We start from the raw sequence: 27,630 nt of genomic DNA on the forward strand, positions 1-27,630 counted from the left end.
GTTGGGGGGTGGATCGTGTAGGAAAAGCAACCTCTTGATAAGGGTCTGAGTGACAGTGGGTGACATGGGAAGGAAAATCGTCAAGAAAAATGATCTGGAGACTCGGCCACCAAAACTGGGACAAAAAGAATAGTTTCACTTTTCCTAAATAAAGGCAAGTTTATTATTTTCTTTATTCCTTAGCTTATTTTTTTTTGGTTCTCAGTTAAAATGCTAGTCTGAAGTACCCACGAGCTGTCAGATAGAAATTGGCCTTTGGTGTGGGAGAGGGCAGGGCCTCCTGCTGCCCAGAAAAGATTTGAGGTCGTAGCAGGACAAGGGTCTTCTGGACGGTGGTAGTCTCCACCGCAGCCACGTGTCTTCAGTGCTTTGGGGCAAAGCCTGCGCAGATTGACCTGTGTGGCATCACTTGTCACGTTCTTCCTCACAAATTAATTCAGAATCGACTGTATAAATATGTAATAAAGGCTTTACTATGAACTGTTTTGCCTGTTTTCTGCTGTAGGAAAAGTACTGGAGTGTGAAATAACACTGTCTTTTAGTATCTAGCAGATAGGAGGTACTGTGTGACACAGCTGTTGGAAGAATTGATAGTGAAGTATCTGCCTGATGAGCTGTCTGAGAGAAAACAAATATATGATGAAGAAACTGCTGAGCTGTCACAGTAAGTTTCTTCTCATAAAGCTAATGTGATCAAGCCCCGAGCCACCACCCTTTAACACAGTAAGGAGAGACCTTCTCGCAGCCAGCTGGATCCTGTCTCGAGTTCAACCTAGTGTAGCCCCAGGCTATTTTCAACAAACACGGGTCAGGTTCCCCTCTCCTCAACAGACAGAAGTTTGTAAAAGTTCATTTGGTAACTTCCAGATGTTCCACTGGGGGTTGTTGACTCAAGCCCTTTGCACCGCAGTGGCAGTTTCGGTGGAGGAGGAATTTCCTACGGGACCTCAGGCAGTGGAGTTGGGAACTGAACCCTCAGGTACCAGGCAGGGTTAGCAGGAAGGTGGAGCATAAACGGCCTGGACTGGCAGCTGCTTTAGCCAATGAGAGGTCGGGAAGTGGGTGGGACCTTGAGGCTGAAATTGGTAGGAGTGGCTTAGGGGCCAAAGTCTCAATTAGTCAAGATTACCGGTAGCAGATTTAGTGTCGGGAGGTAATTTAGGGATAGAGTGGTACAGACCACTACTGAGAGCGAGCACGCACTGGCTAGTTGGGGCCGGGTAGGTTGGACCTGGTTTTGGTGCTTTGTATTCTTTCTTCCTTGTCCTTTTCTGACGTTCTTTTCCCTTCCTGTCTTTCCCTCTTGCTCGAGTCACAGGAGTCTCTTTAAATTTCTTTCTTGCGTAATTTCTTAACTTTCTCTCTCTTTCACTGGACACACCAAAGAAACAGAACTGCACATTTTACATGCCGTGTTTATGTAATAGATTCTGGAAAATAATGGAAACACAAAGTTATTTTTTTCTTACTTTCTAAGAAAAAGTTGTGCTTGCAAACTTAGTATGTGTCCACCAAATGTCTTCACTGGGCCAGTGCCCTTTGATAGAAGAACGGTGTCCATTCTTCTAAGTTGGTACTGATTCGTCTTCCATGATACTGATGTTTCATTGTGATTTTGATAGAAAATGTCCTGATATGAGGATTATGAACTTTCTTGATCAACACTGCCAAAAGCTGGTTACAGGAAAGCCGCAGATATGCTTTTGAAATCTTAAGTATAGTGACTGCAACCAGACTCCCGACAGATGAAGTCATCACATGACGGGGGCTCAGTGTGATGCAGAGAAGCTTGAGGGAGTCTTGGTTACTTACTACCAGGGCTGTTTTATGGGGTGCTCATCTTAAGTGCTCATCCCTTGGTACTTCAGAGTTTTGCTGATCAATATTTGCCAGCAGAAGAACTGAAAAAGACCAAATGGAATGCTTAGTCATGGTAGATTACACATTTTTTAAAAGAGGAGCTAATACTTGTATTACTTTCACATAATTATGTCATTTTGAAGAAAAGCTAGAAGATCCTGTAAATAAGCAGGGGTGGCAAAGGTCATCTATAACCCAAAAGGAGTCACCGTTGGCATTTCGGCATGTATCCTTCCAGATTTTAAGATGTGTAAATACATTTTCAACAAAAGTGGGATCTTTTTTTCCATATCAACGTGTGTATGTGCACACACACACATACGTATATCTTCATTTTATGGTTATGTCAGTTTATTCTAAGTTTTGGTTACTGTACACAATGTTACAGTGAGCTTTCCTTTCAAGTACTTGTACAAGTTTTTCTAGGAGTTTAAAGGATATGAACTTTTTAAAGGGTCGGCCAGATTCTTCTTCAGTTTGGTTGTACTGTTTGAAACTGCCCTCAGCCCTGCCAGTTTTGCCCATGCCAGAACTGGGCAGTACTGCTGTCCTCCTTCTTTCCTGCCAATCTGGCAGTGAAAAATATTCTATAATTTTAATTACCTAGAAAAAATGTTACTGAGTTATGTTTTGGATCGTGAATTTGAAAATATTTTAATGCACTAGGAATTTTAATGATTTGCCTTTTGTGGACTGTGGGAGCCCATTTTTTTCTTATTATCTATAAGGAAGAGTATTTGATGGATAAAAGACTGTTCTAAATATTTTAAACAGATTAATACAAAATACAAACAAAAGTTTGTATTAATACTAACTGTACTCCTGCTTCATAAAGATACTTAGCTCTGTATGACAAGCTGGTATCTTAAATTCAGATTTAGTTTTATAAATAGATGCTGATGAGTGTTGCAAGCTTCAGTCATTTTTGTGGTACGTTCTGATGGATGATAATGAGACTTTTTTCCTCTTCAGCTTGACCAAGAATGTTCCAATATTTGTTTGCACTATGGCCTACCCTACTGTGCCTTGCCCTCTTCATGTATTTGAGCCAAGATACAGACTGATGATTCGAAGAAGTATACAAACTGGAACTAAACAGTTTGGGATGTGTGTTAGTGATACCCAGAATAGGTATGTTTTTGTACAGAAACATTTTTGTTTACATTGGAACTTGCTTTGAATATTGAGAATTTGCATGCTTGTTACTTGAACTTTGATATTAATCAGAAGTTTTCTTTTAGTTTTGCAGATTATGGGTGTATGCTACAAATTCGGAATGTACATTTCTTACCTGACGGGAGGTCTGTGGTTGACACAGTTGGAGGAAAGCGGTTTAGGGTCTTAAAGAGAGGAATGAAAGATGGATATTGCACTGCAGACATTGAATATCTGGAAGATGTTAAGGTATTAAATGCTTCTTGAGCACACCTCGGGGTACTCTGTCCTTGGCATTGCACAGGCTGATAGTCTAGGCGCATACAACAGTTCTTTGTCCCAGAGACTCTGGTCGATACTTACACAAGTTAGCTCCCAGTTAGCTTTTGCTTATCTTGCTCTCACTCACGGTGTGTCAACTTGGAAGAGTCCAGAGCACAGATCCTCTTCATTTCTGCAGGCTCCCCAACCAACGTGGTGCCTAGAGTGTACGTGGGCATGGTGGGCACTTAACACCAGCGATGGATTGAATTGAACTTAGAACCCATCTAGGTTATGAAAGCTGCTAATCCCTGCCCTTTTTAATCGAATCTATTAGTAGGCAAACACATGAAAGCCTTTAAAAACTGTTCTGTATGTATCTGACATAGCCTTAATGACAACATGGACACAGTGAGAGGAGAGGTGTTCACAGAGAAAGTACTGTCACTAGCCTCACTGGTGAGATCTTTCCTGGAGTGCGTTATTGTGATAACCTTCTTGCAAAGGGTTAATGTGGGCCTTTTGATGATTCCAGTAATTCACCATCTGCAGTTAGTTTAGGTACCAAAAAAATGATTTGTGATGCTATGAGTATCAGATGAAAGGCAGTTTCTTTTGGAAGGGCATTATAAAACCATTGATCATATGCTCTCCCTGTTCATTGATTTGGGCCCTTCATTTTAATCGTTTATTGAACGCTGGCATTATTTTCAGAACTCTGAGCTCCTTAGATGAGGAAAGTCAGATCCAAAAGTGGTAATAAATATACCTTAGATCCTCTAGGTAGAGTCCTAGAAATGATTTAAAGCTAGCTCTCTGGCCCCAAGTGCTGTGCTTCATCATTATGCCATATTGCCTCTCTGATCAACTTGATTGGGCTGATATTTCCTGTCCTGTCTTATGATTAAGATGCTATGGGGAGACTTTTTTGTGCCGTAGGCCAAAAGTGTTGTGGAAGTTGAAATTTTGAGCTGATTGATAGTTTCTGTGCCTTAGGCATGCTTAGTTAATGGAATCATTTGCTAAAGGCAATATTCTTTGTAAGTTTACATCTTCACATTTGGATTTGATGACACAATCCCTTGAGTATATGGCCAACCATATGCCTAGATAGAAATATAGGACAATAGAATAGCATCTTGAAAGCATTATGAGTTTGGTGTTTAGAAACTGTTTGCTGTCTTTGCAGTCTTAGGAATGTCTAATAATTTTTCCTCATCTTAATGTCTCATCTTTGTAATGATTTCTTGTCCCTTCCTTCTGGAAAAGCTTCTCAAATTTTCTTTATAAGCAGTCTTTTTTTCCCTTAAAGTTCTGCCTGCTTTTTAGCCAGCTCCTTTTTCCACGTCAGACACTTGTCATTTGTGTTGTTCCTTGTTTTCTACAGCCCATGGTTTGTTTCCTTGAATTCTGTAAGGGTGCAACGTAGAGGTTTTAATAGTTTTAACAAGTCACAAGTTTATTTCCAGCTCATGTCAAGACCAACGTGTGTTAGCAGGGGACTGAATCTTGTATAGTCATTGCAAGAGCAGAAGTCTTCAACTGGCTCCTCTACCTTTTCATTAACCCAATTTACCAGTTTAATCATAGCTAAGTATTTAGCTCAGTGGTATTAAGTACATTCACAGTATTGTGCAAAAGGCAGGTGCTTTTTAGTTTTTTCATTTCACATCTTTCAGAAATAAAAAGTATGTGTTCAGAGTCCCTTTTATAGTGAGTCATTCTTGAAGTATGAAAGGCTGAGTCAGGCCTGGTATTTGTTCAGATGAGTTAATGTATGTGAACTAGAGCCCTCCCCGGCACATAGCGAGTGGGCTAGAAGAGCGTGCTACAGAAATCAATAGAAGATGGAGGAGTTAATGCTCTATTTCATCTCCTGTGTCCTGTGAGACTACTTCTTCTGGATCTGAGGCTGCAAAGCTGATGCATTTAATTTTATGTTTGTAGTTTGGTGATCTGAAGGGTGCAAGGAGGAACGATGGAGGTAGCCACAGCCTTGCCTTTATAGAACTTCCTCCTTGCAGAATTTCTTCTCTTGTCTTTTGACTCAGTTCCCTGGTAAAAGGTGTACTTATGCTTATTGTCCCTCCTGTTACCTGCTTTCTGCCATGTTCTCTCTGCCTGAAACCTCGCCCAGTCTTCCCTCTTATTGTAGTGAAGATATTCCTTTCTTGTCCCACTGCTTTCAAAAACCATCAATGCAGAGAGACAAAAAGGAATTCCCAACTCACTGTCAGTTGTACCCCTCCCAGCTGGAGGCCGGCAGTAGGGTTCCGCAGTATTGCATTGCTTCGGTGACGAGGCCAGGTGGCGGTCACACCTTGTGGTGTCTCTTTAGTCTGGCCATTGGCGCTTTGTGAGGCAGAAGCACAGGATATGTATTGCGTAATACTCTGATCCAGCACTGAAATTGGGATTGCCTCTTTTTACATTTTTATTTTTGCATTTCTGTTGGGTTAGTGATCTGGACCAGGGGGACTAGATGCAAGTCTTACTGTTTTGTTTCTAGGTTGAGAATGACGAGGAGATCAAGAATCTCAGACAGCTTCATGACTTGGTATACTCACAAGCCTGCAGCTGGTTTCAGAATTTGAGAGACAGATTTCGAAGCCAAATTCTTCAGCACTTTGGCTCAATGCCCGGGAGGGAGGAAAACCTTCAGGTATGATGGCTTTGATGTTGTTTCCAAAAGTCTCACTTTTTTTTTAGCAATGGGTTTTTAAGTTTTTTTGTTTTCCTTTTTGCACAGCCTTTCCGTTGTCCCCACTGTCTTTACAGTGATGACCGTATTTCCAGAGCAGTGCTGTCTGCTGCTATCTGTAGGGGAAGGGGATGGACAGAGCTGGGAGCTGAGGGGTCCATAGCTGTGACTGCACAGAAGGAGAAAGCCCTTCACTGAGGATTTGCTCAAAGGCGGGATAAGGAAATTAACAATGGGACATTACAGTAAATTATTGGGAGATCTTTTTTTCACCTCTCCTTTTCTCTCCAGCTTTTTCCCTTGTGTCTCTTCATGTTTAATGCTTCACTCCTCATGAAATTATTGTTCTGATGGTCTTGTTCAAGTGCTTAGGGGTGACGCTTAACTTTCTGTGCAAGCAGATCGGTGTGGTAGGCACTATAAGACGCACAGAAAGACGACTCTGGAAAATCTGATAGACTGATCAAAGCGCTAACTTTTAGACAAGCATTTTGAATTGAATAGAATGGTTATGATCAGAAGGTAGATTACATAATGGAATGGCTATAAATATACGGAGATGGAAAGAAAACAGCCCACTGTGATGGACACTGCCTCTCATTCTGGTTTTCAAAGGTTGGCCTCAGTCTGTCTGAATCCCAATTAAGTCCTTCACCTGAACTTGAAATTATAACATCAGATCATCTCTAAACTGAGCACTCATTCGGTGTCGTACATATTATCAGTTGCTCATGTTTGTTTTATTCTGGCTTCCTAAATCTGATTAAACTTGATAGAAATAGCCTTTGCTAAGCATAAAATTGAGTAAGTACATCTTAAATGTAAAAACTTTCACCACTCTTGCCTTTTATGATTCAGCCCTCTACCACTGCTTTGTTGGTAGTATTGTGAGTCAGGACTTGGTCAGTGAAACAAAAGCAGCCACTCTTGCATAATCCAGGCACAGAGGGTGTGCTGTGGGATGGAGGGCTGATGCAGCTGTCTGCAGAGCTGGAGGAGTGAAGATGAGGGTCATCACGGAAGGAGGATGGGGTACCTGACACAGGGGAGCACTGTGCTTTTCAAGAACTTGCAGGGAAAATTTCGTATTTCTTAGGAGTACGAGGGAGGTACCCACCAGTATCTCTCAGTCTGGAGCAGTGTAGCAGGTGGTTAAGAATTCTCTGGAAGGCTCCTGCAAATCTGCCGACACTTGGCAACAGTCTGCAGTGAACAATGGCTTCTTCGCTTCCACATTTCACGGGATTATGCCTCTCCTAGGCCAAGTCTAACCCAGAACCATGTGAGGGAGAGGATTCTGGGAAATGTTTCTGACCTCTCTGAAATGCAAGAAGGATGGCATAGTGATGCTGAGTGGACAACAGATAGTACACAACTACAGAAATCTAGTGTGATTCTAGAGGGAGCTTACTGAGATCAGGAGCTCCTTTTGTCATTCTGAAACTTCAGGTTTCAGGTTCAATAAAAAGCAATTCGGTGTGCAACAGAGATGGCTTAAAAATTCTTTTGTATAAATTCCAAGTTCTTTCAATGGCCACTAGTCAGCCTTTGCAACATCAGAAGGACTTCTTTGCTGGAAATGTTTATTTTTCAAACAAAACTAGAGGCTGAGACCTTTTCTTAGGTCTTGCCTAGGATCTTACGTCTTGCCATGGTTCCTTGGAGACATTTTTAAATATTAATTAATGCTTTAAATATGTGTTTTCAGAAAGTAGTTCTGAATTAGGGCAGTTTTGCCCCCTTGGCATATTTGGCAGTGTCTTGTTCTTTGACAGTCGGGAGATGCATCATTTCCTATACTTTTAGCAAGTCTTTTCTAACTTTTTTCCCTTGCCGCTTCAATTTATTTGTGGCTCTATCAATGTTTCACTCCTCATGAAATTGAAGATATTTTGCACTGTCACAACTGGGAGGTGCATCTTATTGGATAGAGGGTCAGAGATACTGCTCAACATGCTTCAGGAGCACAGGACAGTTCCCGCATCGAAGAATTATCCAGCCCCAAACGTGAGCAGCCTGAAGTTGAGAAACCCTGCATTCAGGCAGTGCAGGGGACAGAGTGTTAGTCATGGAAGTCAGGTCTGCATTTCAGTCTTGGACACTTCACATTTCTGGTCTTTAGTTTCCCCATTTCATAGGGACATAATAGCCTTCCTTCCATGATCGCTAAGAGTTTGAGATAGGATCGGATATATGAGCACTGTTTTTGTTACATAGATGTATATTGTATTAATACTGTAAACTGTTGTTTATTTTTAGGCGACGCCTAATGGGCCCGCGTGGTGTTGGTGGCTTCTTGCAGTTCTTCCCGTAGATCCCCGATACCAGCTATCGGTTTTGTCAATGAAGTCTTTGAAAGAACGGTTGACAAAGATACAGCATATACTGACCTATTTTTCTAGAGACCAATCTAAGTAACTAACTGCTTGGATCTTCCTTTAAAGTTACCCTAATCTGGCTGTGTTGACAGCCAGATTGTCTGCTGCCTTTTGCACATCCAGTGCTGGTTTGAGAAATGTAACGAAACTTTTTTTTCCTTCAACCTCCTGAATCATGTGGTTCTGCAAATGATTACCTTCAACTAGGACTTAGACCACTAAGAACTTGCACAGAAAAACACGCACTGAATGTGTGTTAAACCTCTACATTGTGATGAAGTTGCACTATGTACCATATTCTAAAAACGAAATGAGAACTGTGTGTATGTGGGGTGTGTGTGTGTGCGCGCGCGTGCATTTTCTCTGGCTTTAAAATTTTAAAAGAAAAAAAAAAGCCATAGAGAGCAGAACTTGCTGAGGGTTTTTATTGCCCAAGTTTACAACAATAGCGATACAAGTTTTTGCAAGTTGAATTTGCCTCAGATTTATCTGTCCTAATGCTTATATTTGCACAAGTATGTAAACTATGGTATTGAGTATCACTCTTTGTTGGAAATACTGCTCTTGCTGAACTGTCTTGACCATTGACTATGACACAGTTTCTTATTTATGTAAATACTTGCATCCTAGCGGCCAACAGGCTTTGGATGCAGAACCTAGAGCCAGTTTTCAGGAACAATTGCAAACCTGCCATGGTACTGTGCATCTATTCATAAAACACTTAAAACTGTGAAAATATGGTTTACATTTAATTGTACATAAAGGTAAATGGAGAACTCAATTCAGTACCAGTTAGTTTGTGCATTTTAGGGGGCTTTTCACATCAACTGCCCATCAATATAATTTATAGTTTGACATGATGTGTTTAAAAAAAAAAAATATTATGTAGTATAAACCCATTAAGGATCTGGGGGAAGAGAAGAAGCTTAATGTAGAAGTAAGCTTTTAAAGTATGTTTTATTTTTTAATTCTAGTCTTGGTGCAGATGTTAGTTATGCCTTATTCATATCACAATTAGATCACCATGCTGTGACATGGTTTATATTCATGCTGCCCTAGATACTTTTGTAATTATTTGTTGCAAACTTGTGACTGTCCCGATTAACTTTCTTTTATGTAAGTACTTTGTAAAAGTTTCTTAAACTTTTGCTTTTGCTTATTTAATTTTGAATAAAAGCTAAATTCATAATTTTTTTCTTAAATTTTAGGTCAGTATGAAAGATGAGTTTTGCTTACTGTTTACTTTTTTTTCTTGGCAGTATCTTAAGGAGACTTCAGGCCTAGAACAATCCTTTAAAGTACTATTGGTTCAACATTTAGAAAAAAGCCATGTCCCTTTAGGATAAAGATGACATTTTTCATGTTACCCTTATTTGACACCATTAAACAGAACTGACCATTTCAGGCCCCCATTTCCCAGCTAGGATTTTCCAGATATAAAGAAATCATTTTTTTAATAATATATTTTTATAAAAAGATTCACTAAGAAATGACTATCTGGAAGACCACCCTTTGCCCCCACAATTACACTATTGAAAAATCTCCAGAAAACGTGGTCTCAAGAGTGGGCCATTCCCCCCAAAGTTACCTTACCCATAGTCCTGCTGAAGTGTTCAACATTCTTATAACCAACTATTAAATGCCTGTTGAGTAGTGTTTGGGTAGTAGCATACATGCAAAGTGTACCTATAGTTCTCAAAGCATGTATGAGAAGGAAGTAGGATTTACCTGGTACCCAATCTACATCTGTGGTATGTGCGTGCACCCACAAATGGGCATTAAATGATCTCTGTCTGTAGAGAGGATACATAGGCTACTAATGGGAATTCATGACTTTTATCATTTGACCCTAATTTTGTGATGAATGTTGTGTTCTGTGTATAGATTTTCACATCTCCAAATAATTTTTTCCAACTGCACCTTACATACCATGTAACTAGAAAGATACGTATCTGACAGAGTCTTACCCTTATCGCTTTAAGTGACTAAGTCCTCAGCATTTCAAGCCAGAGTCAAAGTAGCTAGTTGTTGCTTTTCTCATCTTAATACACCTGTCTCTACATGTCCAGATCTTCCTGTTAGAGGTCCAGTTCTGATGCCTTCACTCAGCTAGAACTCCGAACTCCACAGCTTCCTTGTACTTCGCACTTACAGGAGATAAGTGGCACTTACTTTGTACTTTGGCACTTACAGGAGATAAATGAATCATGCATGAGCCAACCCTCTTGTGAATATTATGACTGGTGTCTAGCACTTTCGACAGATTTAATAGGCTGACCACTGAACAGAACCGAAATAAATGCCAATTAAGAAGGGAGACTGGATAAAGATGGTTAGACTGAGATATAACCTTTGCCTTCTCTTCCTTCCCCAAATCCAACAAAAATGACAGTGAAGTGAATGAAGTCTAATGACATTGTGAAGACAAAAACCCACCCATTGACAAATGCTTATGAGGAATTTTCTGAGATCTGTGTCAAATCCTGTTCCCCTAAGACTGAGGAGACCACAGCTTTGCAGAAGTGGAGGAATATACCCCACGCTAGGGGAAGGTCTTGGAAAACCCCAGAGGATTTCTTGGGGAGACTATACCTGACCTAGCTTGATCATCTGGCTTCTTCCCTACTTGGGCCAAGCAGTAGGCAGAAACAGCAATTGTTCTCAGACCAAATCACAGAATGTGGACATTGGGCCAGAGAAGACCCTGAACCATTAGCTACAGATGCCCAATAGGATGGAGAACCCTCAAAGGACCACAATCTACTGACCTACCTCATGCGGCAGTGTGTTCCAGGGTTCTCCCACAATCAACAGAGGCAGACTACCTGTGATTGAAACAGCAACCCCAAAAGAATGAACAGGGATCCCAAATGACAAAGAGAAGTAGACAACCAAATCCTAGAAATTTGAGGAGAAACGAAACGAGACAAACCTCAGTATCCTTAGAATTAAGGATGTGCAATCCCAAAAAAGATCTAGAGATCTAAAAAATGTCCCAGTCTCTGGTACCACAAGCAGTCAATACAAGTTTGTCAGATTGGTGAATGAGTTATAAGAATAAGTAGATGAAATAAATAGAAGAATGAATGCCAAGAATGAGTTAATAAGGTAGAAGGTTGAATTACAGCCCTTTCCAGAACACAGTGAGAGACCAGTTAAGCCAAAGTATGAGAGAAAAATTGAGACATGGAAGGTATATTCAAAATTTTGACATCTATCTAATAGAAGTTTCTTTTTTTTTTATTATTTTTTTTAATGTTTATTCATTTTTTTTTTAATTTTTTTTTTTTCAACGTTTATTTCTTTTTGGGACAGAGAGAGACAGAGCATGAACGGGGGAGGGGCAGAGAGAGAGGGAGACACAGAATCGGAAACAGACTCCAGGCTCTGAGCCGTCAGCCCAGAGCCCGACGCGGGGCTCGAACTCACGGACCGCGAGATCGTGACCTGGCTGAAGTCGGACGCTCAACCGACTGCGCCACCCAGGCGCCCCTAATGTTTATTCATTTTTGAGACAGACAGAGACAGAGCATGAATGGGGGAAGGTCAGAGAGAGAGGGAGACACAGAATCTGAAACAGGCTACAGGCTCTGAGCTGTCAGCACAGAGCCTGACACGGGGCTCGAACTCACGGACCGCGAGACCATGACCTGAGCCAAAGTCAGACGCCCAACCGACTGAGCCAACCCAGGCGCCCCTCTAATAGAAGTTTCTTAAGGAAAGTGGAAAAGAATATCATTGTCTCCAACCTGAAGACAATAACCTACTTGCTTTCCCAGGGACCAAATTCATCCATTTAAAGGGAAACAAGGCAAACTTAGGGGACAAACACAGGTAGAGGACAAACAACAGTAATAACTCAGCTGTCTGGCATTGATCTACAACACAAGGAATGGCCCAATGATACGAGTTTGATATGATTTTTCTTCATAAACCAATGTTTAAATGCCAACATTTAAAAAATGTTAAACATTTCTTATAGATAAAACATTTATAATTCAACTTAATAAATGAGCTCTTTTGCCGACCTGCCTCCAAATAGCTTTTGGCTGTTCACCAAAATTAAATATATCCTTAAAGATTTGGGGGGGGGGTCACAATTTAGGGTACGGAAAAGAATATAGGCTTACTTTCAAAATGTAAGAGTTAAGCCACAGGGGGGGGAAAAACTGAAGCAGGCAGTCTCCTTGTACAGATGAGAAAACGGCAAAGACTGATTTGTCAAAGGATTTACACTGCTAATGTGTGGTGAAACTGCCACGTCAAGTTACAGAAAACAGATCTAAGAAGGTCACTGTGTAAAGAAGAGAAGAGTCTGGAAATGAGTCACTCGGCTTTCTGACATAGCAGACTTTACATGTGGCAGGGAGTGCATTTTACACCTCTGGAACTAGAACTAGTTCGTAAGCACCTCCCCGAGATCTTGAGATGGCCAAACCAGGTTTAGCCATGTGCTTTGTGGCTAACAAATGGCTAACAATCTTTTTAGTAAGTTATGTTGCAATGTATGTATCAAGGATTATTAAAACGGTCATTCTTTGAACGAATCTTATGTTAGAGGAAGTAACTTCATAATTCAAGAAAATAGAATCCACATGAACGAGGATATTCTTTTAATGCCTCTAGAACAGCAAAAACTCAAAAACCGGTGCCTATGACTGGCAACAAATGGACTGTGTGAAAATGTACAATTCAACAAAAGTATAAATTATACCACCATTACCATGTATATTAAGAAGTAGAAGATATTATGTAAGAATGAAATCAGTAAGATCAGCAGGTAATATATTTTTCTTTGGAAATCCTTGATGTCCTTCTTGTAGGGATGGCCAGCCATCTAGTTCAACCCACAACTACATTACTCTTGGGTTTTACTATTTGAGATTGTGACCATGTGAACCTTTATGAACATCATGATTATACTGATCAACTTTTGTTTCAAGTACACGAAAGTTTGAAGGCCTGAAACTAGAAACAGTAATAGTAGTAAAGAATGATTATATAGGCATGCACCTTTTAAAAAAACTCAGGGTACTTGGCATTGTTCTTTCACTGTTCAGTATTAGGAAATACAAAGAGAAGTAAATGTGGAAAACTATTTTAGTAGTAAAACTGTTAAGCCATGGTAGCCAGAGGACTTCCAGGGAAGATGGTGGAGTAGGAGGATGTTAAAGTCCCTTTGTCCCATGAATATACCTAGACAACACCCAATCGGCAAATAATCCAGAAAATGACCCAAAGGCTGGCAGAACAAACTCCAAAGCTCAACATGAAGATGCCACATTGGAAGCAGTAGTAAGGGCAGAGACCAGGTCAGGAAACAAGCTGACCTGTGAGACTGTCCACAGGAGGGAGGGCCACTGCAAGCACAGGAAAGGGAGCAGCACAGACCCCACACCAAGCACCCTAGGCATGGGGGACCCACACTGGGAGGAGGAATCCCCCTAACACTGGTCTTTGAAAACCAGAGGGGCCTAACATGACAAGTTCGTACGATCAGTGAGGTGACACCTGGAAAGTTAAAAATCAGTGGGCTCTACTTTGGGAGGGCAGGAGTACAACAGGAAACTGAGTCCCCACCCTTAAAGAGACAGCACAGCACATATCGACACCGAGATACAACCTAGAAGCAGCAGTTTGAAAGAAGACTGGTATATACAGGAAGAAGGTTGACTTACTCATCTCAGAACATGCACTCTAGGGGCAGGGATCTTTAAGAGACTTCTCCAAGAACAAAAGAGCTGGAGGGTACCCTTTCCTTCCCCTGCCCCCCAGCCTAGACACAGACACCTGCCGAAACCTGTGCAGCTCCAACACTCTCCACCTAGGTCGCTCACAGTGAAACCAGCCCCCATGTTCTCCTACAGACCCACCCCCTCTAACCCACCCTCAGCAGACCACCCAAAATGGTGCCACAAGCCTGGCAGTGTGCAAATGGCCCAACAGGATCAAAACCACTCCAAAGTGACTGGAGTCACATGGAGAGAGGAAAATAACCACACATCAGTTTGACATTGGTCAAATGGGTTGGGGGCAGACATCTGGTTTGACTGCAGACCCCACCCACCCAAAGCCTCAGGGTACAACACAGGGAGAGGGCTCTGCAGTTTAGTGCTGCCACAGCTCTGGCAAACATCTGTTCTGACTCAAATTAAGCCCAGGGCAGCCCAATACTGGCACATGAACAACACAGGCACCAAACCCTGCCCACTACAGACAAAGCCATTGCAGACGACTGAAGTCAAATGCAGCTCAGGCACAACAGTAGGGCACATGCAACACACACAGACACCCAAGAAGCACCAAGTTCTAGCAAACGGGACACGGCACTGCAGGCCACCGTTTGCAAGAGCATGGCACGTAGCAGACTTTCTTAAAACGCAGAGACACACAGACAAAATGAGTAGACAGAAGAAGATGTCCCGAAATAAGGAACAGGACAAAATCACAAGACCTGAAATGGAGATAATATGACTGATAGAGAATTTAAACTAATAGTCATAAAGATAACTCACTGAACTTGAGGAAAGAGTGGAAGACCTCAGTGAGACCCTCAACAAAGAGAGAAAACATAAAAAAGAACCAATCAGAGATGAGTAACTCAATAATTGAAATTAAAATTACACTAGACAAAAAAAATGTATACTAGAGGAAGCAGAACAGATCAGCAACCTGGAGAATCAAGTAATGGGGAGGAATCAAACTGAACAGGAGAAGAAAAAATTTTTTATTAAAAAAAAAATGACAGGGGTGTCTGGGTGGCTCAGTCAGTTGAGTGCTCAACTCTTGATTTTGGCTCAGGTCATGATCCCAGGGTCATGGAATCAAGCCCCATGTGAGGTTCCATGGAGCCTAAGTCTCACTCTCCCTTCGCCCCTCTCCCCGACTCACACTCTATAAAAATAAAAAAATAAAATAAAATAAAAAATGAAAGAAGAGGGGTGCCTGGGTGGCGCAGTCGGTTAAGCGTCCGACTTCAGCCAGGTCACGATCTCGCGGTCTGTGAGTTCGAGCCCCACGTCGGGCTCTGGGCTGATGGCTCAGAGCCTGGAGCCTGTTTCCGATTCTGTGTCTCCCTCTCTCTCTGCCCCTCCCCCGTTCATGCTGTCTCTCTCTGTCCCAAAAATAAATAAACGTTGAAAAAAAAAATTAAAAAAAAAAAAAAAATGAAAGAAGATTCTCTTTCTCCCTCTTCCTCTGCCCCTCCCCTGCTAGGGCGTCTAGGGTGTGTGAGTGCTCTCTCAAAAAACAAAAAGAATAGAATAGAATAAGGGAATTCAGTGACTCATCAAGCCTAAAAGCATTCGCATTGTAGGGATCCCAGAAGGAGAAGACAGAGTAAAAAAGGGGCAGAAAATTTATTTGAAAAAATAATAGCTGAAAACTTCCCTAATCTGGGGAAGGAAATAGATTTATGGATCCAGAAAGCACAGAAAGCCCCCAATAAAATCAAAGAGGTCACACCAAGACACATAGTAATTAAAATGGCAAAAAGTTGTGATAAAGACAGAATTGTAAAAGAATTTTAAAAGAAAACTATTACAAAGAAGGGAAACCCCATAAAGTTATCAGTGGCTTTTTCAGTAGAAACTACAAGCCAGAAGGGAGTGGTATATTCAAAGTACTAAAAGAGAAAAACCTGCAACAAAGAATAGTCCATCCAGCAGGGCTATCATTCAGAATAGAAAGAGAGATAAAGAGTTTTCCAGGTGGGGGGGGGGGGGGGAAGCCACAAAAAAACTTAAAGGAATTCATCACCACTAAACCAGCCTTACAAAAAAATATTAAAAGGCACTCTTTGAGTATAAAGGAAAATCAATAACCAAGAATAAGGAAAGTAGGAAACATGAAAACAATAAAAAGTATATTGCTAAAAATCAAAGATTTCACAAAATAAAGGATGTGAAGTATGTCTCTATATATAAAATGGAGGGGTGGGAGGAAAGGAGTAAAGGTTTAGTGCTTCTAGAATGTGTTCAAACTTAAATGACCATTAACCTAACATAGACTGCTATATGCACGAGATGTTGTACAGAAACCTAATGATAACCATTAAAAAAGAAAATGGTAATAGGCATGCAAGAAAATTAAGAAAAGGAACAGAAGCATATCACTAAAGAAAGCCAACTATAAAAGAAAAAAAAGAATAAAGGGACAGAGAAAAAAATAATCATAAAACAAGTAACAAAATGGCAACAAGAGACCTATCAATAATTGCCTTGAATGTAAATGGACTACATGTTCCATCACAAGACACATGGTGATGGAATGGATAAAAGAGCAAAACGAATCCATATGCTGCCTACAAGAAACTCCTTTCAGACCTAAAGACACGTGCACATTGAAAGTGAAGGGTAGGAATAGCAGTTATGCCAACGGCAGTGAAAAGAAAGCCAACGTAGCAATATTTATATGGGTCAAAATCTACCTTAACACAAAGACTGTAACAAGAAACAAAGAAGAACACTACATAATCATGAAGGGAACAATCCAAGAAGATAGAACTATTATAAATATTTGTGCACTCAAAATGGGAGCGTCTAAATACATAAAGCACCTATTAACAAAGTAATTGATAGTAATAAAATAATAGTAAAGCACTTTAATACCCCACCTACATCAATGGATAGATCCTCCAAACAGAAAAATGAGGTAACAGTGACTTCAAATGATACATTGGACTAGACATATCTAATAGATACATTCAGTACATTCCAGCCTCAAAGAGGGGAATACACATTCTTTGCAAGTGCACATGGGACATTCTCCACAAAACAAGTGTAAACAAATTCAGCAAGATTGAAGACATACCATGCATCTTTCCCCGACCACAATGATATAAGCAACTAGAATTAAACCACAAGAAAAACTTGAGTGAACACAACTACATGTAGGTTCAATACCATGCTACTCAACAATACATGGGTCAACCAAGAAATCAAAGAGTATTTCAAAAAATACTTGGAGACAAATGAAAATGAAAACACAATGGTCCAAAATTTGGGGGAGCAGCAAAAGTTATTCTAAGAGGGAAGTTGATAGTAATACAGGCCTGACTCAAAAGCAAGAAAAATCTCAATCAACCTAACCTTACACCTAAAGGAACTAGAAGAAGGATAACAAAACCCAAAGGCAGCAGAAGGAAGGAAATAATAAAGATTAGAGCAGAAATAAGTGAAATAGAAACTAAAAAACAAACAAACAAAAAAAAAAACAATAGATCAAATTAATGAAGCCAGGAGCTGATTCATTAAAAGATAAACAAAATTGAGAAGAGAAAGGATTTGAAATAATAAATCAAAGAGAAATAAGTACCAACACCACAGAAGGACAAAGAATTATAAGAGAACATTATGAAAAATTATATAACAAAATGGGCAATCTTGAAGAAATGGATAAATTCCTATAAACCTATAACCTCCCAAAACTGAAGCAGGAAGAAATAGGAAATATGAGCAAACCAATTACTGGCAATGAAATTAAATTAAAAAAACAAAGAAAAGTTCAGGACCACAAGGCTTCACAGGCAAATTCTGCCAGATATTTAATGAAGAGTTAATCCCTATTATATTCAAACTATTCCAAAAAAAAAAAAAAATAGAAGACAGAAAGCTTTCAAATTCATTTGAAGATGTCACAATTGTCCTCATACCAAAAGCAAATGAAGATACTACAAAAAAAAGGAAAACTATAGGCCAATATCTCTGATGAACATGGATGTCAAAATCTTCAGAAAAGGATTAGTAAACCAAATCCAACAATACATTTAAAAAAATCATTCACCATGACCAATGGGATTTATTCCCGGGATGTATGTGTGGTTCAATATTCACAAATCAACATGATACATCATATCAATAGGGAAAGGATTAAAAACATATTATCATTTTAAGACACAGAAGAAGCATTTGACAGAATATAACATTCACTCGTGATACCTCAGCATAATAAAGGCCATATATGAAAAACCCACAGCTTAACATCATACTCAGAAGTGAAAACCTGAGAGCTTTTTCCCTAAGATTGGAAACAAGAATGTCCACTCTCACCACTTTTATTCAAAACAATATTGGAAGTCCTAGGCACAGAAATCAGGAAAGGGAATAAAAGGTATCTAAATTGGTAACAAAGAAGTAATACTTTCACTATTTGCAGAGGACATGATACTATATATGGAATACCTTAAAGATTCCACCAAAACCCTACTAGAACTGATAAATGAATTCAGTAAGATTGCAAGTTACATAACATATAGCAATCTATACACTATACACTAATAATGTATTAATCTAATAATGTAATAATCTATTTCTATACACTAATAATGAAGCAGCAGAAACAGAAATTAAGAAAACAATCCCAACTGCAAAAAGAATAAAATATCTAATAAACTTCACCAAGAGGTGAAAGACCTATACTGTGAAAACTGTAAAACATGGATGAAAGAAATTGAAGAGGACACAAATGGGAAGATATTTCATGTTCATGGATTAGAAAAACAAATATTGTTAAAATGTCCATACTACCAAAAGCAATCTATAGATTTAATGCAATCCTTATCAAAATACCAGCAGCATTTTTCAAAGAATAATCCTAAAATGTGTATGGAACCAGAAAAAAAAAAAATCCTTGAGTAGCCAAAACAGTCTTGAAATAGAAAAACACAACTGAAGGTATCACAATCCCAGATTTCAAGTTATACTACAAGTCTGTGGTAATCAAAACAGTATGATACTGGCGCAAAAACAGACACATAGATCAGAATTGAAAGCATGGAAATAAGCACATGCTTTATGGTCAATGAATCCACGACAAAGGAGTCAGGAATATCCAATGGGAAAAAGACAGTCTCTTAGATAAATGTTGGGAAAATTTGACACCTACATGCGATAGAATGTAACTAGACCACTTTCTTACACCACACACAAAAATAAACTCCAAATGGGTTAAAGAGCTAAATGTGAAACTGAAACCACAACAATGCTAGAAGACATCACAGGTAGTAATATCTCTGATTGGTCATAGCAACATTTTTCTAAATATGTCTCCTGAGGCAAGGGAAAGAGAAGCAAAATGAAACTATTGGGAATACATCAAAATAAAAAGTCTTTGCACAGCAAAGAAAACAATCAACAAAACTGAAAAACAACCTCCTGAATGGGAGAAGATATTTGCAAATAACATATCCAATAAGGGGTTAGTACCCAAAATATATAAAGAATGTACACAACTCAACACTCACACACACCAAAAGAAGATATGAACAGCCATTTCTCCAAATAAGACATTCAGATAGCCAACAGACTCATGAAAAGATGTTTACCATCAATTATCAGGGAAATGCAAATCAAAACTATGATGAGACATCACCTCACACCTGTCAGAATGGCTAAAATACATGGTTGGGGAAGATGTGAAGAAAAAAGCAACCCCCATGTACTGTTGATGGGAATACAAACTGGTGTCGTCACTATGGAAAACAGTATGGAGATTCCCCAAAAAGAAAAAATAGGATTGTCATATGATGCAGTAATTCCACTACTGGGTATTTATCCAAAGGATAAAAAACACTAATTTGAAAAGATAGGTGCACTCTTTTTTTATTGCTGTATTTACAATAGCTAAAATATGGAAGCAACCCTATTGTCTTTTGATTGATAAATGGATAAAGAAGCTGTGTATTGTATTGTGTATATGTATGTATGTACACACACACACACACACACACACACACACACAAAATGGAGTATTGCTCAGCCATGAAGAAGAATGAAATTTGAGCATTTGCAAAAATGTTATACTCTCTGGATGGGTGGAACTAGGGAGTATCATGCTAAGTGAAATAAGTCAGTCAGAGAAAGGCAAAATACCTTATGATTTCACTCCTATGTGGAATTTAAGAAACAAAAGGTAAAAATAGAGACAGAGAAATCAAGAAGCAAATTGATGGTTACCAGAGGAGAGGTGGGTAGAGGGGTGGGCCTCTGGGTATTATATGTAAGTGATGAATCACTAAATTCTACTCCTGAAACCATGGTTACACTATATGTTAACTAAGTTGGATTTAAATAAAAAAAAAAAGCTATTTCAAGGAGGTAGCTCAATTTTTAACTTCCAGCTTGAAGGGATTTGGGTCTAGCATGTATATATGTATATAGACATGCATATATACATATACACACACCTGTGTTTTGTTGCAAAAAATATATATCATGATTAATGAAAGACTTTCAAGTATAAAATGTTATATAACCATAACATTCTTAGAGGGTTAGTGGAATGGAAATATAAGCTAAAGGACAAACGGATTAAAGAAATTGTATATGTAAAAGAAAAATGGTTATCAGTAAAAATCATATCATATTTACTCCATTAGATACATTTAAAAATAGTCTTAGGGAGCCTGGGTGGCTCAGTCGGTGAAGCGTCCGACTTCAGCTCAGGTCATGATCTCACAGCTCGTGAGTTCAAGCCCCGCATCAGCACAGAGCCTGGAGCCTCCTTTGGATTCTGTCTCTCCCTCTCTCTCTGCCCCTCCCCTACTCAGGCTTCCCCTCCCCCCCACCCCCCCCAAAAATAAATAAAAACATTAAAAAAAAGTCTTAAACTATTTTATTTTAAAATATTATTGTAATAAGCTGAAAATTGCACTTTGTCATTCAAATTTATGATAAAAATGTATACTTCAAGTTAAAATATGTGAAGAGGAACATCATTTTTCAAATTTTTTTTTAGGGACTTCATGAGCAAAAATGTTTCAGGACTACTTGTGTAGATCACCTCCTTTCATGAATTATTCTGATAGTCTCTCCATCATTTACCTCCTTCATTGCTTCAAGGAAAATATTTCTAAAATTCCGATCCTCTAGCTTGAAAACCTTTGATGGTCCCTTTTGGAGGAAGGAGAAAACCTAATTAGCCTCTTTCACTCTGGCTTCAGCCTGTGAAGCCTCTGCTTCCCAGCCTTTTATTGAATTTGTGTCACATCTGTCCTAAAACAGAGTCTCAAAGAACTCTCCACTAATACCCCTGTACATTGGTTCCTGGCCTTAGAAGCCACATTCCTTTATACTATATACTGAAATTCTATTTATCTTCCGAGGCTGAACTAAAAAAAAAAGCACTTTGCTGTCAAATGCCCAACCTCTCAAGCAGCATGAATGGTCTTTCTGCTTTGCCCCGTGTTACTTGCTGCCTGTTCGGATTAGAACATCCATCAGGCATTGTACTTTCTACATGTTTTGTATTGTTTACTCGGATTTCATGCAGGATATTCTTATCCCTTCATGTAGTTTCAACTAGCAGAGATCCAAATGAAAACAAAATGAACAAAAATAGAACAATGCTATGTAACATTTAAATCAGGAAAATCTTGGGGCGCCTGGGTGGCGCAGTCGGTTGAGCCTCCGACTTCAGCCAGGTCACGATCTCGCGGTCCGTGAGTTCGAGCCCCGCGTCGGGCTCTGGGCTGATGGCTCAGAGCCTGGAGCCTGTTTCCGATTCTGTGTCTTCCTCTCTCTCTGCCCCTCCCCCGTTCATGCTCTGTCTCTGTCCCAAAAATAAATAAACGTTGAAAAAAAAAAAATTTAAATCAGGAAAATCTTGTATGCTTTTGTGCCCCATACTTAAAATAGCTTCTGTATTCTTTGAAATGCCTTTATTGCTGAATACTCAGTGAATAATTACCAAACTTTGATCCACTTGATTTCTTTATAAATCAATGCCACTGAAATTAGTCAAGATACTCCAAGGAAGCGACAATAGATCAGATACTTTCAAAAGGCAAAGGAAAGGAGGATGAAAGGGAGGGAAGAAGGGAGGGAAGGAAAAAGGTGTGTGTATGTGGGGTTATGGAATGAATTTTATGGCCACCAACAACCGGTCACCAACAACTTGTGTCTGTGGTAAAGAAACAATGATGCACCAGCACACAGAATAAATCATTGTTGGACAGTAGAACATGCTAGAACATGTCTAAGCAAGGACAAAAGGAAACAAAATGGCAAGGTGAAAGGTTTTAAAGAACTCCTTATGCAACACGGGGAGTGAAAGAAAAACATACCTTTAGTTCCAAGAATATTTCCACATCAGTGGAATTAGACCTGTGGTTTACCTCTTGTACTCAAATGCTCAACTCCTAGACTCCGCAGTAAGTGGCAAGTGAAATAGTTGCAATAGTTACTATTAGAGCAAGTGCGCGAGCGCTACTCAAAGTATCACACCACACCGATTTCTGTTCTTTTGTTAAATGACCTAGATTTTTACCTGGAGCCTCCAACTTAAAAAGTCATTCAAGTCTAATAGTTTGTTAAGGCTAGGACTCAAACTTGAACACTAGAAGTTCAGTTTTCTTAGGTACATGGTGGACTCTTAATGTGTAGATTCAGACCTTTTATAATAAAAAGTTCTCCTGAATATAATTAAAAAATAATTTGCTGGTTTTCTTCATTGACTGTTCTTTCCCTATCTTCTATCTCTCTTACTTTCTCTCCTATCCTTCTTACCTCTTTGTTTCCAATTCTCTAGGCTGTTTTCATTACCCTCTTCAAAGTCAGTTAAGATGCTCACTTACATCTGTTCTTATTTGATCACCATGTAACTAAGTCTTCATTTCTAAGGTGATTTTCTTTTACTTTTTATCATAATTCAAGTTAACTCAAAATTTTAATATCTTGATTTGAAATGTTCTCTCATCTTTTCAAATACTACTTTAACGATACAAAATTCACTCTCGAGTATTGTGTTACAGTTTCTGTTTCATAGGTTTCTTAAAAATCAGCTTTATTCCTGGCTACGACAAAGATACAAGAAAACTATAGAACAATATTCCTTATGCATAGAGATGCCTTTGTTTTGCAGAACTGAACCAATCCTAAAATTAATGGAAACGCTAAATCATACAAAAAAAGTTGAAGGACTCACACTTCCTGATTTCAAGCTTTACTACAAAGCTGTAATAAGTAAGGTGGTGCACTTGGCTATGGCAGCCTCAGGACATTAATACAACCTTCATTTCAGATTGACAAGGATTATGATGCAAAAGCCATGAGAAAGCCAGGCTGCAACTGGTTGAAAATTTCCCTTCTCAGATTATAACTTAGTCTAGTAACTGGAGGTAGAGAATTTGTAGATAGAGATAAAAATGCCAAACATGAGTAAAGGAAGGGACCTAGAGACAAATTAGCAGACCAGACTCACAATAATCATCCCTTTGGATCCAGAAACCTCTATTTATAAATCCACTCAGACTAGCAGGTATATGTGAGACACATAGACAGGAAAATCCATCCTTCCATCCCAAGTCAAATTATCTGGATGGTTCTAGCACCTTGTATATATACTACTTAATAAATGTGTACCGAATGACCATATATCTGGATATACATGAACAAATGATTTCATGTTACCATCAACTTGATGTGATTTTCAAATTAAGATGGGGAAGATGGCAGAGGAGGAGGATTCTAGGCTCACCTCGTCACTTGGATAAACCTAGATAATAGTCAGTGTAAATGATTACCCAAGGATTGGCATAACAGATCCTCCAAAGCAAAATGTAGAGAAGAGGCCACATCGAGCAGGGTGGAAGGGCAGAGACGTGGTCAGGAGCCAAACCGACCTGCAGGAAGGTCCCTGTGAGGAAGGGGTGCTACAGGCACACAGAAGAGAGAGGCACAGACTCAACACCAGGCATCCCAGGCACAGGGGATCCACACTGAGAAGGCAAATCCCTGATAACATTTGGCGTTGAAAACCAAAGGGGGCTAAACTTCATCATGAGTTATTACAATCAGTGGGGCTTACCACCTGGAACTTTAGAAACCAGGAGGCTTGGTTCTGGAGAGCCAGGAGGGCAATAGGAAACCGAGTCCCTGCCATTAAAGACACAGCACAACAAACAGATCCTCTGAGATACAGCAGCGAAGCAGCAATTTGAAAGATGCCTGGAGTATATGCAGGGATTTATTTACTCATCCCATAGTGTGTGCTGGAAGGGCAGGGAACTTTGGAAGACTTCTCTAAGAACAAAAGAGCTGGCGGGTACCCTTTCCCTCGCCTGCCCCCTGGCCTACATACAGGGATACCCGTGGGAACGAGCACAGTTCCAATACTCTCCACCTAGCTTGCTAACGGCATACCTCACCCCCAAGTTCTCCTGCAGACTCACCCCCTCCAACACACCTTCCAGAGGAGTACATCCAAACTGGCACCACTGGCGTGAAATTGTGCAAGCAGCTGTGACAGCACCACCCCAAAGTGGCTCGGGCCCCAGGGAGAGGGGAAAGACAACCACACACACCAGTTCAACTACTGTCCCAGCAGTGGGCTGGGAGCAGTCAAATGGTCTGACTACGGGCCCCACCCACCAGCAAAAGCTTCTCCAGGGACAACACAGGGAAAGACCTGTAGTTGGGTACTATTGCATCTGTGGCAAACACATGATGTGACTCAACTCAAGCCCAAAGCAGCCCAGACTGGCCAAACCAAACAGGCACCTGACCCTGCCCACAGCAGGCAAAGAGAGCCATTGCAGATGACTGAAGCTCAGCCACAACAGTATGGCATAAGCAACACACACAGGAGACACCCCTGAAGTGCCAGGTTATGGTGGACAGGGGACACTGCACTACCGGGCACCACAGGATCTCTTCTTCATACAACCACTATTTTTTTTTTTTTTAATTTTTTTTTCAACGTTTATTTATTTTTGGGACAGAGAGAGACAGAGCATGAATGGGGGAGGGGCAGAGAGAGAGGGAGACACAGAATCGGAAACAGGCTCTAGGCTCTGAGCCATCAGCCCAGAGCCCGACGCGGGGCTCGAACTCACGGACCGCGAGATCGTGACCTGGCTGAAGTCGGACGCTTAACCGACTGCGCCACCCAGGCGCCCCTTTACAGCCACTATTTTTAAGAGCAGGAGACTTGGCTGGCTTTCCCAACACACAGAATGGACACAGAGGGTTAGACAAAAATGAGTCGACAGATGTCCCAAATGAAAGAACAGGACAAAAATCACAGTAAGAGAGCTAAATGGAATAGAGATAATATGTCTGATAGACAATTTAAAATAATGGCCTTAAAGATACTCAATGGAATTAAGAGTGGAGGACCTCAGTGAGTCCCTCAACAAAGATACAGAAAACATAAAAAAAGACCCATCAGAGAGGAAGAACTCAGTAACTGAAATTAAAAAATACACTAGAGGAAATAAATAGTAGACTAGAAGAAGCAGAATAATGGATCAGTGACCTGGAGCACAGAGTAATGGAAAGCAATCAAGCTGAACAGAACAGAGAACAAAAGTAAAAAATGAGAATAGACTAAGGGAACACAGCAACACCATCAAGTGTAGCAATATTCACATTATAGGATCCCAGAAGGAGAGAGAATAAAGGGGGAGAAAATTTACTTGATTAAATAATAGCTGAAAACTTTCTGAACTTGGAAAAGGAAACAGAAACCTACATCCAGGAGACACACAGACACCCAATAAAATCAACCCAAGAGAGTTCACACCAAGACATATAGTAATTAAAATGGCAAAAAGTAGTGATAGAGACAGTTTTAAGAGCAGCTGGGGGTGAAGGGAGGGGGGGACAACATTTACATACAAGGGAAACCCCATAAGGTTATCAGCAGACTTTTCAGCAAAAACTCTGAAGACAAGAAGGAAGTGACACGGTATTTTCAAAGTGCTGAAAGAGAAAAATCTGCAACCAAGAATACTCTATCCAGCCAGGCTATCATTCAGTATAGAAAGAAAGCTAAAGAGTTTCCCAGTCAAACAAAAGTTAAAGGAATTCATGACCACTAAACCAGCCCTGCAAGTAATGTTAAAGGGGATTCTTTAAGTGGAATGGCAAGACCATAAGTAGGAGTAAGAAAAGTAGGAAACACAAAATCAGTGAAATTAAGTGGATTTATAAAAATCAGTCAAGAGATTCACTAAATAAAAGGATGTAAACTATGATACTATATACGTACATACACACACACACGTGTGTGTGGATATATATGTATATATAATAACAATGTGGGGGAGAGTAAAAATTTAATGCTCTTAGAATGGGTTTAAACATAAGCGACCATGGAGGCACATGAGTGGCTCAGTCAGTTGAGCATCCAACTAAATTTCTATTCAGGTCATGATCCTAGGGTTGTGAGATTGAGCCCCACATCAGGCATGGAGCCTGCTTAAGATATTTTCTTTTTCTCTCTCTCTCCCTTTTCCCCAACTCATGCTCTCTCTCTAAAATAAAATTTTTTTAAATAAAAACATAAGTAATGATCAACTTAATATAGATGGCTATATGCATAAAATGTTATATATAAATCTAATGGTAACCACAAATGAAAAACCAGTGATATGCAAAAAATGAAGACAAGTACAAGTGTATCACTAAAGAAGGCAGCAAACCATGGGAAAAGAGAGCAAGAGAAGAAAAGTATTATCAGAAAAGAACTACAAAAACAACTGTAAAACAATTAACAAAATGGTAATACGTATCTACCAATAATTACCTTTGCATATAAATGTACTGAATGCTCCAATCAAGACATAGGGTGACAAAATTGATAAAAAAGGAAGACCCATTTATATGCTTCCTACAAGAGACTCATTCAACACTAAAGACAACTGCAGATTGAAAGTGAAGGGAGTGGAAAAGTAGTTATTATGCAAATGGAAGTGAAAAGAAAGCCAGGGTAGCAATACTTATATTAGACAAAATAGAATTTAGAACAAAGACTGCAACAAGAGACAAAGAATAACCCCACATAATCATAAAAGGAACAATCCTACAGAAGATAGAACAATTGTAAGTATTTATGTACCCAACATGAGAGTACCCAAAACAAAGCAGCTAATAACAAACATAAAGTAATCAATAGTAATACAACAAGAGAAGGGGACTTTAACACACCACTTACATCAATGGATAGATTACCCAAATAGAAAATCAACAAGGAAGCAGTGGCTTTGAATGAACATTGCACCAGATGGATCTGATATATTCAGAACATTCCACCCTAAAACAGAATACACATTCTTTTCAAGTGTACATGGAACATTCTCCAGAACAGATCACGTTAGACTACAAAAGAAGTGTCAACTAATTCAAAAAGTTTGATATCCTACCAAGCCTTTATTTCGACCATGCTATGAATGTAGAAATTAACCCCAAGGAAAAAAATCTAGAAAAAAAACACAAGTATATGGATGTTAAATAATATGCCACTAAACAATGACTGGGGCAACCAAGGAATCAAAAA

At 39.7% G+C, this 27,630-nt stretch overlaps 1 protein-coding gene across 1 annotated transcript in view; it reads left to right on the forward strand.

The window, feature by feature from the left end:
- The window catches only part of LONRF1 (LON peptidase N-terminal domain and ring finger 1), a 38,002-nt gene extending 28,458 nt beyond the window's left edge, over positions 1 to 9,544 (forward strand). Inside the window, exons 8-12 of the mRNA XM_086703333.1 lie at positions 543 to 664; positions 2,833 to 2,991; positions 3,102 to 3,264; positions 5,786 to 5,938; positions 8,237 to 9,544. Of these exons, the coding sequence (XP_086559459.1) occupies positions 543 to 664; positions 2,833 to 2,991; positions 3,102 to 3,264; positions 5,786 to 5,938; positions 8,237 to 8,395 (756 nt within the window). The 3' untranslated portion in view covers positions 8,396 to 9,544. The remainder of the gene's footprint in view (positions 1 to 542; positions 665 to 2,832; positions 2,992 to 3,101; positions 3,265 to 5,785; positions 5,939 to 8,236) is intronic.
- Positions 9,545 to 27,630: the final 18,086 nt, after the last annotated feature.

Source organism: Puma concolor, chromosome B1 (assembly GCF_028749965.1).
Source record: "Puma concolor isolate L17-30 chromosome B1, mPumCon1.1.hap2, whole genome shotgun sequence".
NCBI lineage: Eukaryota > Metazoa > Chordata > Mammalia > Carnivora > Felidae > Puma > Puma concolor.